Below are 20,777 nucleotides of genomic sequence, written 5' to 3' on the forward strand. Positions count from 1 at the left end.
TATTGCTAAAAAAAGAACAGACAATGCCATATTGCTACAGATACTCATTTGGCCATTATATCTTTCTTTATTCTGAATGCCATTATGTTTTGACACACACTTTCTACAACTTATAATGAAATCCTCCCCTGGTTTAGTCTACATTATAGTAAAACAGAAGACCCATGTGAGGGTCTTCTAAATTACATTCAGAAAAACAATTTCTCCCTCACTTCTGTGTGTGCACATGATATTACCTGATTTCTTTTACAAGGCATGCAAATGTGATATAGAAAAAATATGTTCTGTTATCAGAAGTCTTGAAGTACACCCACCATCCTGATGGGTGTTCCTACTGAATATCCACTCAGTTGCAAAGGAAAATGAAGGCACTGAGTACATGTTTGGATCTCACTGATCTCACGTGTACTTTTTATTTTCATCCAGGAGCTGCTTCTTATTTTCCTTCTAGATCAGCAGCTACATAGTCAGTTCATACAGGTCTGGATTTTGCATGCCTAAAATAGGGAGCTAATGCAAGCATGCTAAGAAATAAAAATGGAATTTGTGGCCACAACAGCCTGAATCAGACATGGTGAGTTTGTCTCACACCTCCACAAGACAAGTCTTAAAGTTAATTGAGTTTTTTCATTAACTGCGCAGGGAGACTTGAGGGTAGGAGTTAACACCTTACATGCAACATACTCGTATCATTTTTAGGAAGTGATTTTTCTGGCTACTGTCTAATTTTGGGTGGGACAAATTTTACCTAGGAAATGAGCTTTTTTTGTACTTTTGCTTATGTTATTTGCTCCTAAGTGTAAAATCTTTGCCCTAAACCCACACTACTGAAGTGAAAGAAACTGGCTCATGGGCTAACAGATTTTTTTATTCTCTAAGTAGTCACCATCTATACATATCTAACATATACTATCTATATTTGCATGATCTAATTAAATTGGGAATTATGTATCATGTTAATTCCCTTCTTTCCCAATATGCCTGGAGATTCTCTCCATCCTTCTAAAGTACCATCACTGTAAAAGCAGGAATGGCATTACAGCCAGGCTGGAGAAAGTATGCAGAAGAGCTGCAGCTTTACTCTCCCCTGTGAAGGTTCTGGTCTTCCTAGACAGGCTGACCTACAAATGAGCCTGGGGTGCTGGGTTAGATTTCCAGTATGACCCTCAAAGACCAAATGCTGCTTTGAGGATGGGCAGTCAGAAGCAGTCTCAGACACAAAATATTTAGTTTTCAAAAAATAGGAATGAAGAAATTAGCAAGAAGAAAATAGCCCAATGTACAAAATGCAAAATGACAACTGTTTTCAAATATCAGCCATTGACTTTTTCCCTTTGCTTGAGGGCTTTAATAACCTGTAGCAGACAGGTAAGGTGGCTTCACAGATGGACTAAAAGTTGGCATAGTCTTCCCTGCATACACTGAGGAATTGATTAAGCTTCAGTGAGTCTAATTAACTCAACTTCTTTCTTGCCTAGTTCTCCTGTAATTGAGAGCCTAAGTTGTGACTATACTGTAATACTTTGCAATGTACAAGTAAATGTTCTGCAGAACATTTAGGAAAAGTAATTAAATCTCAGTAATGAGACCATAACTCAAAGTGCTTTGCCCTTAAATCTACGCTAATGAAGGGAGGGAAACTGGCTTGTGGGCTTGTGGTTTTCTTCTCAACTGACTGCCCATGTACATACACATTCACACTTCTCATAACTGTGTATCTCAAGCAGTGAAGACTGGAGGCTTTTCCACTGGCTGTGCTGTAGAAGTGAGCTAATATGCTCCTCCTCTGCCCATGCCTGCTGCCCACTCATCTGACCTGATGTTTTCTGCTCGCTGCCCTCTTCACCTGCCAGCAGAGAAAAAAACACACCTTGCTGTTTCCTGACTTCTTGTATAACTTTATTGTAACTAAACTATTTCTTTTAGTTTATTAGATTTTCTCATTTATTTTCTCCTCTCCATGTACATTGGGGTGTGTGTGTGTAGAAGCTACCCCCCCACACTCTCTATCTGGGTCTTCACAGAAGAGTTCTCTCCTGGAATCCAGTGATGTGTGTTAATTCCAGACTCCCCCCATGCACAACCCAGGATGTGCATTTTTTATCATGAGATCTTCCTTTTAGGTTTTATGTAGCTGTAATGTTTTGGGCAGGGCCGAGTCTGTATTGCTTTTTATGGTGAAATACAGAGAAATGGGGTTTGATTTTCAGATTTCCATTCTAGAAAGGGACAGCAGAGCTGTCATTACATTAAATCCAGAAGATGGGTTCAGCCTGCACTTACGGGTTTATATCTGGTTTGTTTGGATTGCTCCCTCTTGTTTTCATCTCAGCAAAGGTTTCAGATCTTACCTCTCAAGGATATTCTGAGACTGTGATAGTTTTCTTAATATTGGAAACATTTTGCTTGGTTTTAATGTTAGTCCCCATTGGCATGGCTCAGCTCAAAGCCCTGTTTAAAACTGACACTGAAGCAAGACATCCATTTCTGCATGCATGAAACACTTGCTGCCTCTATGATCAGTAAGAGAGAGTATCTTCAGCCTGAGTCAGCAGATCTCCGCCTACACTTAATAATCTGCAATAACTTAAGCCTACCAAGATAATTTTAGCTCCTTTTCATCCTTTATTCTCAGGATGGTGAAACACCTTACCTTCTTAACAGCTTACAACAACCATAACCAGGCAAACCTTTTTGTTACTTGGAAGTGAAATTCATCCTTTATGCTCCTCTGGCAGACCTTACCATCCTGCATCCTGGGCTCTGGAAGACACCACACAAACACCAAGATTATTGCCAGAAGTGTTTTGTTTACTTGCCCACTTTAAGTGATGCACATGATTTGCTTTTGAGAAGGGGAAGCAGGCCTGCACCCATTTTATTGACCATTATAGTCCTGGTGTGTGGCTGGGGGTGCTGTGGCTCTAGGCATGGACTGCTCCCTCCCCGTGGCCTCTCAGGGCAGCCTTGGCAGTGCTGGTGCTTGGGGCAGACCCACAGTCTGTAACACAAGGGGATTCAATGCTTGACATGACCACTGCTGCTCTCCTGCAGAAATAACCCAAATCTGGTGCGTTTCACTGCTGAGCAGGAGCCCCCAGAGCAGTAAAATTAGATGGAAAGTAGGGGACAGGGAGGTTGGAATCCAATAATCTTTAAGGTCCCTTCCAATTCCAACCATTCTAGGATTCTGTTATCTTACAATGATCTATTCCATGTCAGCTTTCCACACATCTTTCAGAAAGTGTGTTTCCATTTTGGAGAAAGCACATCTGCACTTAACGGTTATAGAAAATGTCTTATGCTTAACAGAATGCCTTCTAGAACCTTGTAAGTGATGTCACTAAATCTGATTCACAGTTAATTTACCTAGTCCTTTGTTTCATCTGTTCATACACAGCCTTTAAAAAAAAAAGGTACAACAAGTTTTTAATTCAAAATATAAACAAGTATAGCCTTTTATTTGTGTTGTATAAGTGACTAGAAACAGAGGCAAAGCCCCATTTTCCTACAGGCATGAGATTAGGGATTTTTTTTTTGCCATTACCTTTACAGATTACAGGGAAAAGACAGAGAAAGGGAGCTAAAACAAAGACACGGAAAGATAAAATTATATTGCCACAGTTTTATGTAACAGCTATAGCTTATATAGCAGAATGCATTTCTAGTGATTCATTTTCTGTCAAGGACCATTGTGTCCTTGTTTACTAACATCCCTTTTTCCATAGCACTTTCAGCAGGTGGTCTTTTAAAAGCACAAAAATATTCTGTTTGAATGAAAGGATGAAAGTCAATGAAAGGGATGGAAAATTCTTTGCTTCTGTGTCTCTTCTTTAAAAGCTGTGTTTCTAAAGTGCTTCCATGAATTTAATACAAACAACTTTCTGCTTAAGATGAAACGAATGCTTGAAGCCCATTGTAACATGATTTCCAGTTCCTTCCAACTAATCCACTAACACTGGCAACAAGCTGTACAGCATCTGAACAGTCCAGGCCAAAGAAGTCATTTGCCACATACAGCACAGCAAGAAACACACAACTGTTCATTGAGAGTTTTGCTTCTTCTCTTAGCCCTTCTTTTCATTTTATTTTTCTTCCTGCCTTTTAAAACTAGTGTATTTGCATTTTTTGCTCATTCAGTGAAAATCAGAAGTAAAGTCAGCCTAGGGCTGAAGGGTATATCTACTAAAATTATAAAATCATTACTTTAAACTTAAATGTATTTACTGAATTTCTGTCTGAAATGCAGAATCTATGTTCCAAAATAAAGATGCTAACAAAAGTAATGTGGGTTTATTTATTACAGAGAAAGGTCAAACTCATACCACACATCTATTTAAGCTGAAGTTATGAAACCCCAAGTCAGGCTTCCCAGTCTAACAAAATCATTATTTTAAAATTATTTCTCCCACAGAATTTTATTTACATTAGCATTTATTTATCGCTTAATTTGTATAAGTCAGATCTGAAACAATACAGAAACTACATACAGCAGATGGAAATGGTGTTCAGAAGTAGTAAAACAAGTGACATCTCCTTTTTTTTTTGTGGGCTTTGGTTTTCTCCTAGACCACCTCTTCAACAAGCACCATAAAATTTTTCTTCCCAAAAGTGTGCTGAGCAAGAAAGAAAAGGCAATTCCTATGGCTCATCAAGAAATGTGTGGAAGGTGTCAGGACCCATGTGCTGACTGGAGCTGTCAGACAGGAAGTGTAGTGTCCGGGTGCTTCCTGTCCTTTTGGTGGCTAAAACAGTTCTGTTCAGTCAGAACAGTCTCTGTTCTCCATCCAGCAGCCAGTATTAATAAGGACTGCACTGACTTGACACCTTAGATGTGTCTTAAAGATATTGTATTCCTTTCAAATATAGCTGAAATTGTCATATGTGTTAAAAAATATTTTACAGACCCAGAGACAGCTCAGTAGCAGAAAAATTATTTCCTTAGGAAAGATGACAGAAAATATATAGCTAAAACCACACATTTAAGGAAATGTCATGGTGCTTTCTCCTAGGTTGTACTTGAATTTAATTAGTTGGGATACCTTACCTTCACTAAATACACATCACAGATTTCTTCCATTATGTCTTTGTTTGCTGTTCTGCAAGCAGTGCTGAACAATAAATAAAAAAAACAATGTGGTCAGATTTGAAGACTATCACAGAAAATAATTTTGAAGATTTCAGTGAAAGCATATTTTATTTGTTCAACCAGTGTATTTGTTCTTTTTACTTTTTCAGAGACTAATAACCTTTATTATTGGAGAAGCAGACTGTCATTTGCTCAGCCATAGTTGATCTCACAGCTATTATTTCTTATAGTTTCTTCACTGCTCAGAAATATGTTCAGGTATACAATGCAGTCAATACTCCAAACATATTTGATAATTACACTGAAAAGTGTAAGCTAAGAGTCATTTAGGTCATGAGGAATAATGTTATTAACTCTAAATATTTTAGCCCTTTTCTTCTGGTCTTTCAATATTTTTTTTCTTTTTGCTGTTAATCTATACCAAAAGGACATGTAAAATTATGTAAGGAAGCTTTTAAAGGCTGAAATAAGTGCTTTTAAGTGCTGAAATAAGAAGTTAATGGTTTTGTTTGCTTGTCCCTTTTTCTGACAGAATTCCCATTGTCATCGCATATTAAGCATTGCAGAACAAATAAGTTACCAGAAGAAAAAAAAAAAAAAAAAAAAGCTGGACTCTCAAATTGGTGGTATTTGTTTTCAGATAGATTTCGGAGCTGGTTTTGAAAGTTTTGACTGTGAAGTACTGACATGCGTAGTTCTATTTTACAAGCAAAGAAAATAACTGGGATTGAAAGTCACCTCTGAAGACCACTCCTGGTGCTCAAGGGGGCAACCATACATCAGGTTACTCATTTGGCCTAATTTTGAATGCATCCAAGGATGGAGATCCCATAACACTTCTATTTCCTGTTTCACTAGTTGACTACCTGATAGAAAAAAAAAAATTCCTCATATCTAGCTGGAATTTCTTGTGTTGCAACCTGTGTCCCTTGCCTGTTGTCCTGTTGTTGTACGCCTCAAGGGAGAGTCAGGTACCCTCTTCCCTACACCATCCCATTGGGTATTTATAGATCATTGCTAAGATCTGCCTGAGGTATTTGTTCTCCAGGCTGCTCCAGTCACAGCTCTCTCAGCTTCTCCTCATATGACAGATGCTTCAATAACCTTTTTGATGTTTCTCTGGACTGTTCAAGTATGTCCTTGTTTCTTTTGTACTGGGGGGCCCAGCAGTGGGCACACCATTGACAGTGTGCCTCAGCAGAGCTGAGCAGAGGGGCAGGATCACCTCCCTCGCCGTGATGGCAGTGCAGTCCAAGAGGCTGTTGGCTTTCTCTGCCATGAGGGTGCATGACTGGCCCATGGGAAACTCAAACCAGACGCCCAGGAGCCTTATGGCAAGGCCTCTTCCTCTCCAGTGTGTACCCAGCTTGTCTTGCTGTGCTTGGTGAGTCAGGCTGAGAGTCAGGCCATGAAATAAGGCACAGATGTACACAGATGAGCTCCTTTGATTCACAGTACTCTTTTTACACACCTATAGACAGCTCTTGAGGTAGAAATACCTTATGAGTGAGTGAACTGTGTATCATCTTGTACTGAATCTTGCAAACCCGTAATGTGTTTGCATCAGAAACAGCCAGAAGGGATACCAGGGTGATCAGATCAACCTCTGTGCTATATTGTGTGACTGCATCTAAAATGTCCTTCACTAAACAGATGCTTCTTCAGCATTTTGGTTCCTCATTCTCTGCTACTGAGTAGTCTGCTACTTCTTCCTTATTTCTTATAGCCCTCTCAGATTTTTACCAGAAATTCGATTTAATTTCTCCATAATGACCTTCATGTGAAACTCAGCAGAGCGAGCTGAAAGCACAAGCTAACTGTAATTGCATTTGCCTAGGACCTTTATGTTTATTCCTTTCTGAAAGAGAATATTGCTACTCCTCATTTCTGTTTTCTAGGGCTTTTCACATGCAGTAATATGACAGTGATTATTTCTATATTTATACAGATATGTCCATAAACACATCCACATGATGAGGACTATATTCAGAAAAGAAATGTTTCTCCTTTCTGCATGAATGGCAATGGATTTCCTTTCTTCTTCCATCTGTAGCAGCTCCATCCTCTCCCACCGTCTCCATCTGACAAAGTTGAAACCTCAGCTTTCTGTGTGTTCAGAGCCTTCCAATGTCCACTGTGAACAGCATTTTCTTCTGAATTTTGCATACTGAATCAGTTTTGCTGTCAGAGATCAGCAGTCTAGCTCCTGGTGTACCAAACAGGCTGATTCCAGTCAGTTTTTTCCTGCACCCAGCTCTCCCCAGACCATAAGAATTAAATAGGATGTTTCCCAGTAGATGAGCACTTTTCTCAGCTCTGTCAGTGCTTTGTATCATCAAGATTAAGCCTCATTGCTCATCCAGGGCTTATTTGCCTTTAAACACAGAAGTGAAAACTGTTATGGAGCATCTGGCACAGATTTAATGCTTCAATGTATGCAGCTGAACCGACACTTAATCATAAAAAGAATTACTTTGTCCATGTAATATTAAAATTTACACATGGATGTAAAGTTGCCACAAAATACTAGTATCATTAATCTTGTAAAAACTGCAAGTCAATAAGGTCTAAATAATAACAGCTAATGATTGTTATTAACAAGCATAATAGGGAAGTAGCTGCCCAGTGTCTTGAGTGCTGTTCACAGCTGTCTAACTAAATCAGTTGTTCAATGCATTGTTTGACACCACTGATTCCTCAGCCTTAAAGAGCCTTGAGATATGTTGTTGAGAAATATCATGTATGTGTTTGCACTGAAAACCAAATCTCTCTGATAGGTAAAATGCAGCAGGTTGTCACAGCAAGAATTAGTAGTAGTAGTCATAGGAGAAGAATTAGTAGCAGCAGTAGTAATAGTAGTAGTAGCAGTAGTATTAGTAGTTAGTATTACCATCAAAATGAGAGCAAGTAAATGTGTGTGTGGAGAAAAGTACAGAAGCCAAAATATTCCCTTCCTTCTTCATCTCCTCTCAATCTAGCACTCCTCAGGAGTGCTAAACTTGAAAAAGTAATGTTTGACTGCTGAATTTCTCTAAATTGATTGAGTTGTCAATTTGGCTGGTTTTAAAAACATTTTTTTTTCTTGCCTTAGTTTCTAGTGTGTCTGCTAACTGAAGATAGCACTTGGCACTTTTGCAAATCATATTTGCATAACTAGCATGCATAATTTAATATAGTAATAAATTAAAACATGATACTTTGCAATAAATTGCAACATAATACAGGAAGGCAAAAATTAACCAGACACATGAGTTACATAGAATACTAGCTCCAACATTCCTGCTTCCCAGTTTTTCATCAGGACAGAGATGTGTTGGCACAAAGGATCACTACCACAACACAGATGAGTATTTATCAAGAGACAGTATGGCTTTTACATGTATTTTAGTGGTGTAATGTAGATTTCTTTATCTCTCATTTCAGAAACAGCATGGGGTGACTGCAGTTTGCCCCTACGTTTATTAGATTTGCATGAATAAAATGCAGGTTTAGTTATGCTTCCACACAACCACAGGAGCAAATCATTAACCAAAGAATTTGGCATGTGCACAGCACACAGTAGTGTGGGCTAGTAGCAGCATTGTTGGACTTCATACATCTTCAGGGCCAGAGTAGCAGCTCTCTGCATATCTCAGTCCCAGAGGGAATGGAAGATTCATGAAGTGCCTTTTTTTCATCATTCTCTACTCTCCATGCCTTTTTTTTTTTTCCCTAGAGGTCTATGGAGTTGCTTGCAAGCAACACTGGAATGCCAATACAAACTGATAGTTCTTCTCCTTGAAGGAGCCAGCTGCCAGCACTACCACCAGTAGTTTCCTCACCCCGCAGAGCCAGGAGGATCTCTGCACAGGCTCCTTTCTGTGGAGTGGCTGGGATTTTGCACACAGTCCCACACTGCCCAATAAGAATGCATTTTGTTACTGCAGCACACAACTGATGAGGTTTGGACATGAGAAATAAGCTATTTCAGTCACTGAAAGAGCAAATAGGCAGCAGGTGACAAAGGATGAATATGAATGATTCAAAGGATTGGTGAAGTGACCCTCTTCTTACACCCTTCATCTCTTTCCTCGCTTCCTTTTTCCTTACAAGTCTCTACATCCTATTTAGGATAGGAGTAGGCTTTGAAAGCAAACAACTTTAGCAGCAGAAGGAAGCAAATAGCTATGCTCCGGGCACTGGTTAATGACCTTTGAGCCACCTCTCCAGGTCTTCTTCCCCAGCAGCCTCCTGCACTGTGCAGGGCTCTCTGCTTTGCCAGCTGGCAGTAAGCATGGAGTCTGTGTGGGAAACATTGTTCTCTACCCAGCTGTGAGAGGGGCAGGTGTGCACAGCCCTGTTCCAGCCCAGCACCTGCCTTCACAAGAGAGACAGAGCCACATCTGCTTTGTTTTCTGCCTTCTTTAGCATCCTCTCTAATGACTGTCCATCCTTTCCCCAGTAAGAATGCCCTTTTCTGGGCACTAGTTATTAAAATTAGGCTTGTTTCTCAAATGCTTTTTTTATGGCTTTGTGAAAGATTTATCCTGGGTTCAGATATTGTGTAAAATCCCACTTCAGTTATGGTTTATATCATTGCCATTTCTGCTGCAATATTTCAGATCAGGTCTAAATCTTCTGTCTTTAACAAGTCTCCACTCTTTCTATATTGCATTAGACAGACTTCATTTTATTGCAGGTGTTCTTTTTCTTAAGGCAGTGTATTGTGACACAATACCAAAGAGGAAAACCTTTGTTAATGCACAGTTGTCACCCTTTGAAAAGATTTAACTGAAAATAAGTCCTTTTCGCTCCAGCTGTACTGACCTCCATCTTCTGTAAATCATAACGAGGGACATTTCATGCTACAGAAGTTAAGCATTATTTTAAAATGAGTTATGTGCAATATCCATTTCACAGTAGTAGAGAACAGAGGATGACCTGGGGCCAGATTCTCTGTTCAGATGCTGATGCAAGTTTGCAAATGGTTTTATCAAAGTCAGTGACCTTGCCACACACAGGAAAAAAAAAAAAAAAAAGAAAATAATCAAAGCAGACACTGGTAACCCTTCTTTCAAATAGTAGAATAGTTTCTGAATTTCCTAGACCAGGCTATTGTTCAGCTAAATTGAAAGAACAGTATTGTATCATAAAGTCACAGAGTTGTGTCAAGAGCCTGAGTTGGATCTCATTGGCCCTGCTTGTATCCAACTTTAAAGTCAATATAATTCTAGTTACTTTTGATTACTACTGGAATTCTGAAATCAGAATAAGGCATTTTCATAATTGTGTTATAGTAGATCAGCAACTAAAAATTCTTACAATGCACTGTTCCTTTTAGTTTCTTATATGTATATGCATTTTATAGTGGTAAAATTCATTTCAGTTAACAATAAGGATATAAAATGTAGGTGTCTGCATCAGAGCTAATCCCCATCAACTCTTTCTAGTCAATGCAGAAAAATACACACTTTCAGGGCACAAGCTGTCTAATTAGTTTTACACATGTCCTTTAGAATAAGCTGAATCATCTCTTCAGAGAGCCTGCTCTTTCCACTGACTATAAGGGAAGTTAAGACAACTTCGTGATACATAACTGTATGCTTGTGTCACTTACCCAAAGAAACAATGAAAGAATATAATGAAAGAATATAATGAAAACATCAAATTTCAGGTTTTTCAAATATGTTATGTATTATTCACATCAAATCCAGCTATTCTGCAGTACTCTCTACATGCATTTCCTAGGAACAAGCACAGAAATAAATCTCAAAAGGAGATTTGCCCAAGATGAGGGTGAATAGATTAAGAACAGATCCGAGGAGAAAGACTTGGGAGGTGTTGGAACTAGATGATCTTTAAAGTTTCTTCCAATTCAAACCAGTCTATGATTCTATGATCTTAAATTATGTCAGTCCACTTAATAACTTTCAGGTTGTGATGAGGTATTTATTTAAAAATGTAATTTTCTTACCTTATATCAGTTTCCCAGTAATGGGGAGGCAAATATTTTCATTACTGTGCACTGCTGAATGAGTACAGATGCATAAACTTTATTGGGATTAAGGATTATAATCCTTTTGAAGCCATTGACTCAGCCAGGACTTGAAACTTTTTATTCTATGGAAAAATTAATTACTTGAGAGTATCCTCCTCACATAAGTTGAGCTTATAATAGGGAAAGTTGTGACTTCTCCCTCTCTACCACTCCCAATAAAATGGTTGCCATGGTATTAAATCACTGATCTGGGAGTTGTATTAAGCCTAAAATTCATTTATACGAAGGGTAACAACCTGGTCATGGCTTGGGTGTTTAGTGTCTTTTAGGATATTTTAGGTTTATGTTTTGGTTTTTAAATACAAGCACTTTAGCTGTAGACTATTGTCCTGGTTTAGAGCACATTTAGGGAGGAAATCTCTGAAGGGGTCTCTCTAGAAAGCAAAATCAAGCAGCCCCTCCCCCACCTGTTCAGGAGACATAAACCTCTTCTGAGAGAAGTGGAAAAAACTGTTTATTTAACAAGCAAAGTATTCACAAACATTAGACAATGAGTAATATTAAACAATGGAACCTCTCACTGTTCTGAAGAGATGGCAAATTCAGAGAGAGTCCTTTTCATGGGCTGCAGCTCAGCTCACTCAGTCTCTTATCAGTCCCTCTTGCACTGGAAAATGCCACATCCTGGGCCTTGGTGGGCCACAGGTATGAGCCCCTGGTGTTCTTCTGGGTTTTTGGCCCAGAGCAGGTTTGAAAAGTTCCAGGAAAAAATGACACAGTCTTGGGAAAGCTTTCCTTGCTGTAGCTAATGAGGAAAACCAGCAAAAAAAGCAAAAAAAAAAAGCTCCCTGTCTCTTTCTCTCTCGCTGTCCATGCTGCAGACAACACAGTCCGTGAGGGAGAATGGTGAGGGAGAATGCAGGGGAGTGAGCACAGTTTCTGAAAACGACTGCGCTTCTTTTCCCCGCCTTCACTCTCAAAACCAGTTTTGAAGATGCAGAACTTAATATCCAGCATGAACAGAACAGACGACTGGGGATAGAAGCATCATAAAGTCAACCTAGGACATCTATACATATGAAGCAAAGTTTGAGATAGAGCAAAAGGATGAATGAAAAATTGCTTATTTAGTTTATTACTTAAGGTAATAAAATTAAAACAAGTTTGACCACATACTTATGCCACATCCCTTGGATTTTCCCATCCATTCTGCTGCAAAAGGGAATTGATTTACTGGAATGATAGAGTCCAGAATAAAGCATTTCCAAATCTTAATCCATTTAGCATGTCTTTGGTCAAAATATTTAGTCCTTTTTCAGCTTTTCTTCATCTCTAAAATGTGTTTTTACTCACTTTTTACAGCACTAGGAAAAAGGGCTGCAAGGCCTAGTCAGTGTTTCTTGTCTTTTGAACGTGAGGTGTTCCTAAAGGCAGGAAGTTGTCAATTCTTCAGGGAGAGTCTAGAGCTAAGATTTCAAAGCAGGAAAGGAAACAGATCCACCAGCTTCCTGTTACTTAACTGAGCAACCTGCACTTCATGGAAAACCTTTGCTTGTGTCTTATTCATTTGGAGGGAAGCTAAATTGCTTTCTGGGGAGGTAAAAATTTGAGCTGCATGCAGACCTCTAAATGAGTGGTGGACTATCAAAAATAAGAGCTCAAAGGACTGTACTGTTAACTGCAAGCTGCATGTTACTGGCAGTACTTTAGTTGCTAGTTATTGGTTATTAGTACTGGTTAGTTTCTTTAGTGAAAGCAGCTTTAATCTGCAATGCATCTATTATCACCATTTTCTACTGGCAAAATACTACCTCATTTTCTTTTTTCTGCTCATTAAATGAGAGTCATTCCACCACAGAAGTTACAATAATATTGATGCAACATGCAGGTGGACGTAGTTTTTGTTTAAACCCTCTGGCTGATCTTGTCATATCGTGGTTGTTGCCTTTTCTGCATCACTTGATGCTACATTTTGGTTAAATGCTCAGGCAACCTTGCTCTGTCCTTGTCCATGCCCATTCCCAAAATCTTTAGCATTTTACTAAGATCTAAATAACACTCTTAGTATTTGACCATGTCAAGAGCAAACAGCTTTGATCCCAAGAGATGAGCCCCCAGTTTCATTCTTAAATTCTGCACTTATTTCAAACGAAAAAGTAAATCAGTGGGTAGACTTTCTAGCTAGTGTGACATCTCCTCCTTTTGAATTTGTATCCCATAGATAATTGCTCTATTTGGTAAAATAGTATACTACAGTAACATTTTCAATATAGAAGGCACTCAGATTCATACCAGTTCATTACTTTACTCATTGTAATTTTAACCTTTTCCCATTTTAAGCTCCTGGAAAGTTATAGGTATGTTATTGCAAAAAGACTCCCAGCTTTATATTACCAGTGCTATATATTTCAGTTTATATCTAGCTTTCTATGAAAACACCTTTATAGAGAAAACAGTATGACATTGTTTTTCCTTTTATGTCTTATTTCTCTCCCACAGATTGTGAGCGTGGGAAAGCATGTTAAAGGATACCATTATATTGTTGCCAACCTGGTAAGATACTTTTCTAGAATTATACCCCTGCTTGGTAAGTGAAACACTCAGTTTTACTTTGAAGTTATAGCACTTCACACAGCATTTCCCATTTGTCTCTAATATGTGTTTGTACATAATACATTCTTGATGATGTGTAGAAGAACTTGAGTTTCTTATTGCAGCTATCTAGATATGAAATGCACAATAATATAGTAAGTAATATTCCAAAATTTTATCAAAATCAAGGTAGGAGGAAGAACTGATACATGTATCTTGAAGCTGAATTAAAATTTACAGAAGTACAATGATTTTTTACTTGTCTTTTTATTATTAGTAACTTAAGAATTCTAGAGGTAACTTTTATACATTCCCCAAGGAACATGTATTTTCCGGTAAGATCAGCTATTTCCAGTCAAATTACTGCTTCAGTATTTTTACTTTAAGGCTAAACTAGACGTTCACACAGCTAATGTTCAGAAGAGGGCAAAGAAAGAGCAAATGCAGTATTTTATTATTTAAATGACTCATTCTTTAAGCCAAAATACCTGCCTGGCAAAGCACAGTGAATGTAGGACAGAGTCTAATGCATGCTTTAAACTGTTTTCTTTCTACTCACCCTCAAGGAATTTTAGTTGACGTGAAATATTTTATTGTGCTTTGATGCACTTGAACCTTCACTTAGTACCACTTCAGATTATATTTGAAGCCTCAGGTGTTTCAAATGAGATGTCTGTACTCTTAGGTCTTATAAATTAGATTTTCCAGCATTACAATTTTATAGTTCCACAAGTAATTTTTCTCATGCAAAATAGTTGCTGTAAACAAGGAACTGGATGTTGCAGTGATCTCCTAGTGAGGTATGCAGTGGAGATGGGCACATCTGATCTACTTCAGCAGGGGCACACTTTGTTATCTACTGTCTCTTCAATTATGTGGGTAATATAACTTTCTGATGTGTCACCTTTTATATTTACTGTCAATATCCCTTAGGATATGAATCAAATCTCTGTCCTTAACAAGTGTTTTTCCCCTGGCATATTAGGTCAGTACCCCAGTACCCCACAATTTTTTTTTTCCTAAATATTTCTAGATTTGTCTTTTCACTGATAAATACCAATCAGAGGAACTTAAGAAAATTAAAATAAGATGCCTCTTGAGCATCTCTGTAGCCTTTTACATAGCAGCTAGGAAAGGAGAAATATTTATGCTTGCTTCTTAGTGCTTTAGCAATTTGTGTTATGCAGTTTATTGAAGTTCAGTTCTGTCTCTAAAGGCAAATTCTAGTAAAGAATTGTGCTGAACAAGTTAGCCAGAAAAACCAATAGGTCAGGAAATATATGTGCTTTATCTTCTTTTTCAGTGTTGGGATTCACTCTAGGTTTTCAATATATAACAGATCTAAGAGCTACCACAATCGTATTTAACAGAAGTGTTACTCTGATGTCGTTTTCCTTGCACTAACAATGAGATCCTCATGCGCTGTCTCTGCCTTCTAATGTCTATTATATTATTTCATTTTCAGCCTAAACAATGAATCCTGGAGTAAATGTATTTACGGAATAGGATTGTTCATTTTTAAACATGCAAAAAAAGAGGGATGCATTTTTTAAATCACTACTGCAGTGCTTATTCCAATCTGACAACTTTGATGGAAATTGGATTAAGCCTTTAATATTCTGCAGGCATTTTTCAGTTGATTTGCCAAAGGCAGTTCTTCAAAAACTGTCTGCCATTCCCAACAATGTGTTGCTTAGCTGTCAAGACCACCCTAGCAATAATGTGGCAAATCTATTTCTTGGCTTTTTTTCTTTATTACACAAATGGAAGTTATGAATGAAAGTTCAACACTATTCCCTGGTTTGAAATTTTGCCTTCTAATGGAATCCTGCTGTTGTGCATTCTTTATTCTGCCATTATCTGCTGACCTAGAACAGATTGGACCCACAGTGGTGTAGGAAGGCAAACAAAATCTTAAATTGATTTTCTAGGGATTCAAAGATATTTCTCTGGAGAGGTTTATGCATGGGGGAGCCAATGTGACTGGATTTCAGCTAGTGGATTTCAGTACCCCAATGGTAACTAAGCTGATGCAGCGCTGGAAGAAACTGGACCAGAGAGAATACCCAGGATCTGAGACCCCACCAAAGGTACTCCCCAGTCTGAAACATTACCACAGATATCACTCCAGTGTTCTAATTTCTAATTAACATTGCTGAATATATGATTGAAGACTTTAATATTTAGGCAGAGGAGAAGGCAATTGATCTTACTATTACTGGCCATTCATCATGCCTATCTTTACATTTGTATGGTGGAAATGAAAACTGCAACACATTTTGCTGATGTACTTAAATGTCTGTTGTCACTTATTCTCCAACTTCATCCCTTTACCGACAGCAGATAAAGGTCAAATGCTTAACTGACAACTTAATTTCAATAAAATTTACATTAATTAGTCTAATTATCTAGGTTTCTTTGGAGTGCAGATCTTTCCTGGCAGATGAATTCTTCTGGATGAGATATTATTTAACTGTAAATCTGTTACCTTTAAATTTTCATATAGGGTTTCCTTTGGAAATTTTCCACCTTAGAAATCACATTCAGGCATGATTTTAAAGTTAAATGCCATCCCAGAGTTCCTCTACCCTAATCCTTCACAGATTGATAAGAAAATATTTCTTTGACATATAATTTTCCTGGCAGGCAAATCACAGCACAGCTATAAATATGACTTCAACTAAGTAGTTCTGTTATTATATGCACTAATGCATACCAGAGGTGCTTGAAAATAAGCTCCTTTATGCTGGGCCCTATGCAAAGATAAGCAACCAGCCCTCCCTTGGCTGGAACACTGGTAGCTTGGCAAAGTCTAGAGAGAGCATCAACATGGTTATTACAAAACACAGCTACAGAATTCAGTGACACTCCAAAAATTTATGTTAAAAAAAAAAACCACCAAAAAACAAAAAGAAACAAATAAAAACCAAGGGCTTGTAATGCAGACATCCCCAGTTACTGGTGACAGGAAAGATTCTACCTATAGGACTCCTTGCGACAAAACCAAGATTATTCTGTCTGCTTCTGAAGTCAGCATGATTAATTAGAATCACACATAATTCATCTTGGGATAACCAAAATTTGAGGCGATATAGATAAACCATGTGTCAAAGACCTTATAATCTGCAAGACAAAGGATAGGAAGGAAATTAGATTTGAATAATAGAATTTGAATTTTGGAAGTTAGAGAGCATATCAATATCAGCCCTGGGCATGTGAACAACTTTCCCTGATGCATTGTTTTTGTCAGAGGACCATACTGAGAAAACACCTCTTTGTTTATGTGGCTCCAGGCTAACATCTGCCAAAGACTTGTTCTAAACGTTTCATTTGGCGTGTTATCAACCTATAGCAATTGCTGTAGTTAGTGTAGAAACACAGACTGCTCAGGGTACCTATCAGGCAGAGATCCAACACAGGTTTTCCAATAGGAAGAATCTACTCTTGATCATTCTTAACAGTTCCAGTAGCCTGGATGTCTGCTCATCAGCTGTGCATTTTTTCAGTTTGTTTTTTTTTTTTTCTCAGTGAGTTAGTGTTTCCTTCATTTCTTTTGAGTAAGTTGAGTGGATGGGGTCCTTTCCTATTGTATAAGTGGGAAAAAAAAAAAAGAAAAGGAAAAATATTTGAATATTTCAAGTTTAATTTGTTTTCTTTTTAATTAATTCTTAATATGCAGATTTTTCTACCCTTAGGAAATACAAATTTAAAGCTGTACCTACTGAAATGTCCTACATTTGTCCCTTAGACATAATTGCTTTTGATTTTGAGGAGAGCTGTTTTCTAAATGTAGGTATAGAAACTGCTGCATAATGAATCAAACTAGAATTATCTTGAAACAGCAGATTTTTTTTTTTGTCAACTCTGAAGGGCTGTGTTTGTCTGTCTATTTAGTATACATCTGCATTGACATATGATGGAGTACTTGTGATGGCTGAAACTTTCCGTAATCTTAGAAGACAGAAAATTGATATTTCAAGGAGAGGAAATGCTGGGGATTGTCTTGCCAACCCTGCAGCCCCATGGGGTCAAGGAATTGATATGGAGAGGACATTAAAACAGGTAAGGGGAGGCTTTATTCTAGGGATCTTTTAGAATTTTGTATACTAGTTGCACTCTATATGACTTCCCAAACAGTATGCACAAGGGTAGTAATAGGAGAGGGAAAATTATTTTCTACTTGTAAATTGGAAGCAGCTTGGGCTGTTGCTCTGATTTGTAACTTGGAATGAAGGCAGAAAGGAACTACCACTATTTGAAGCTACTGTTAGGTCTTTTGAGAGAGTTGGAACTTCCTCCACTGCACTGCTGAATTCAATTGTTACTATTGCAAATAACCTGGCTGTACAGATATTGTCATTTAAGAAAAAAGGCATAACCACATAATATAACCTTTCAAATATGTTTCTGTCATCTTCAATAAAAGTAGAGTTCTCCCAGGGAAATCACATAGGTAGTTTTGGGGATTTTTTTTCTTTAAAAAGAAATAACCCAGAGCTATGGGTTATTTCAGGATTTTGAATTCCTGATGAATATGGATGCCTAGAAAGTTCCAGATCTCTGTCAAGATGATTTAGCCTTTCCCTTGAATGGGACAATAACAAAAATAAAAATCCTGCAGTAGAATTTAAATCATTGCAAATGAGCAGACTCCACTCAGGAGAAACTGCTGAGGAAAAGTGACTGCTGACAGAGCTGGCAGCTCTGTGCCTGGAAGACAAGGTTTCGGTCCTGGAGAAAAATCAGCAGATAGAAATGGACAGAGGGAAAGAGTAAGTGATTTCAAGCCACATCCTGACTCTTAGGGAGAGAAATAAAGCATTTTGTATGCTTCACATATTCTGTGCAGATGCACAGATCTGTAACAATTGAGAGAAACAGTCAGTCAGTCTTCTGTGTTCAGGCAGACAGCATGAGACTTCAAATTCTGCCAAAGAGGTTTTCATGGCCAGATCCTGATAAAATCAAAGCCATCAGCAATATGGCCACAGCTTCTTTGGGACAAGGACAACAGCTGGGGTATCCTTCAGTGACACAATAAAGTGCAGAAAGAAAGAAAAAGTGTTCTGGTTTCAGCTGAGGCATGGGTGCTGGGAACCTGCCACAGACAATTGTAAGGCTTCACATCTGACCTTCTTCATTATAATGCTTTGAAAACACCCTTTTCAAGCCCTATCCATATCAGCCCTGTATCATCTTCCCTGATAGTAAACTGCTTTGTTGGAGCTAAGGTTGTTGTCAAGTGGGAGTGTGAGCTAAAAAGACACTGAGTTCAGGCCAAACTTCCTTTAGGTTTTTTATATGACCACAGGAGTGATGAGAATATTAAAAAATGTATTTCTTTTTAGAACCTGCAGCTGGAAGGTGTTGATCTGCACAGCATGAAAGAAGGGAAGGTCCACTGTGTGTCTTTGTTAGCAGTTAGATACTGACATATCTAAGCCTGTTTTGACCATGGTTTGACAGGAAAAAAAGAACATAAAGAAAGTAGCCAACTTTATTTATTTGAACTGTTCTACAGTAGTGTTCTTATGGTAATCTAAGGCTGTAGCCAGGATAACTTGTAATGCTCTGTGACATTTGAAATAAAGATCATAAAACTGGATCTTCACGGTGGTTTTTCTTCCATTTGTAGGTTCGAATACAAGGTTTGACTGGAAATGTTCAGTTCGACCACTACGGTCGCAGAGTCAACTACACCATGGATGTCTTTGAGCTGAAAAATACTGGCCCTCGGAAGGTATGTGCTGACATTGCTATCCTCATATCATATAAATGACTTGTGTATGATGAAATGTTATGCAAACTTATATTAAAGTGGACTCTGCCATTTGAAAAGGTATAATACACTGAGTATGTGGATATTTCTGGTGAAAGCAGTTTTTAGCTGCATTTTCTACTAGATGCTATTATTCAGTGCCTCAAATTGGGGAACACAAAAACAAGTGTACATCTTGGAGTGGTGGGGTGTCAGTCAGTCAAGCATACTAATGAAAGCCAGCTGGATGGCATGTTGCTGGGCTGCTGGGTGATGGAAAATGGTCAGAATTCTGAATAGTAGATATTTCTTGTATGTAATCCCTAGATTTCTGGCTTGAAAATTACTTGCATTTTTAAGCAAGTTAATTTGTACATTCTGTGTAAACATGAACCATAGGCTGTAACTAACATAAGGCTTTTAAGGGTGAAAGGACAGAAGAGGAGAGAGGAAGAAGAGAGAATGACCTGAATACTTGTATTTTCTGAAATGTATTGCAGTATCTAATCCTGTGTGCTTGATTGGCTTGGTTGCTTGCAAGCAAATGCACGTTAATACATGTCTAAGCAGATCCTTCATGTCTGAATGCTTATTATCACTCAGCCCAATCACTTTGAAAATATAATCTTGGGTACTTTGTGGATTCTTTCTCTTCTGTGCTGCAATTTGTCCATTTATCATAGTATAAAACAAATAAAAGCAGAAAACATACTCAGGCTCGAGGATTTTCATTTTTTTGAGTCATTGTGACCTATTTTGTTTGTGAGGTCATCAGAACAAGAAAAGAGAGCAGGTGATGGTGAATAGGGTACTCATGGCTGCTTGAGTAGGGCTAAAGCAATCAAAATTGAGTTAAATAGTCCTCTGCTCTTGGCCAGAGGTGGCAAATGCAGTAAATACTACCAGGTGAACTGTGTGTCCCTGGAGACAGTCACCTGCCACAGATCTGAGAAGACAGAGTGTTAAACTGCAGACCCAGAGCAGAATTACACACTTGGATGAAAAAATTGCCACTATATCACAGTATAGGGCCGCAGACCAAAGCAAAGCGTGGGCCTCCATATAAGGCCTGTCGGTGCAGTTGTCTTTTGAGAGTGTGACAGATGGCTCAAGTATAAATTGGGAAAGGTGAGTTTGTCTTTCCTCTCTTGGGAAGTCCACTGTCTTGTGCCAGAAAATGTATCTGATCTTGCTACCAGCCCTGCTTCCTTTGCACCATTGGCAGCCAGGACGATATATGGCTGGGGTGCACTGGAGGAAACAGTGAATTATGCCCTTTCCATCCCCTGTTCCCTGTTGTATAGGAGGAAAGGCAAGGTGCAAAGAGATGTGTTTAATCAGGTCACAACTTCAGTAACTCA

The 20,777-nt window shown here is 38.4% G+C and overlaps 1 protein-coding gene across 5 annotated transcripts in view; it reads left to right on the forward strand.

The window, feature by feature from the left end:
- The window catches only part of GRIA4 (glutamate ionotropic receptor AMPA type subunit 4), a 211,865-nt gene that overhangs the window by 123,970 nt on the left and 67,118 nt on the right, over positions 1 to 20,777 (forward strand). For all 5 annotated transcript variants that reach the window (XM_053934314.1, XM_053934311.1, XM_053934312.1 and 2 more), the window contains exons 5-8: positions 13,566 to 13,619; positions 15,590 to 15,748; positions 17,553 to 17,720; positions 19,294 to 19,398. In XM_053934314.1, the coding sequence (XP_053790289.1) occupies positions 13,566 to 13,619; positions 15,590 to 15,748; positions 17,553 to 17,720; positions 19,294 to 19,398 (486 nt within the window). The remainder of the gene's footprint in view (positions 1 to 13,565; positions 13,620 to 15,589; positions 15,749 to 17,552; positions 17,721 to 19,293; positions 19,399 to 20,777) is intronic.

Source organism: Vidua chalybeata, chromosome 2, assembly GCF_026979565.1.
Source record: "Vidua chalybeata isolate OUT-0048 chromosome 2, bVidCha1 merged haplotype, whole genome shotgun sequence".
Lineage (NCBI taxonomy): Eukaryota > Metazoa > Chordata > Aves > Passeriformes > Viduidae > Vidua > Vidua chalybeata.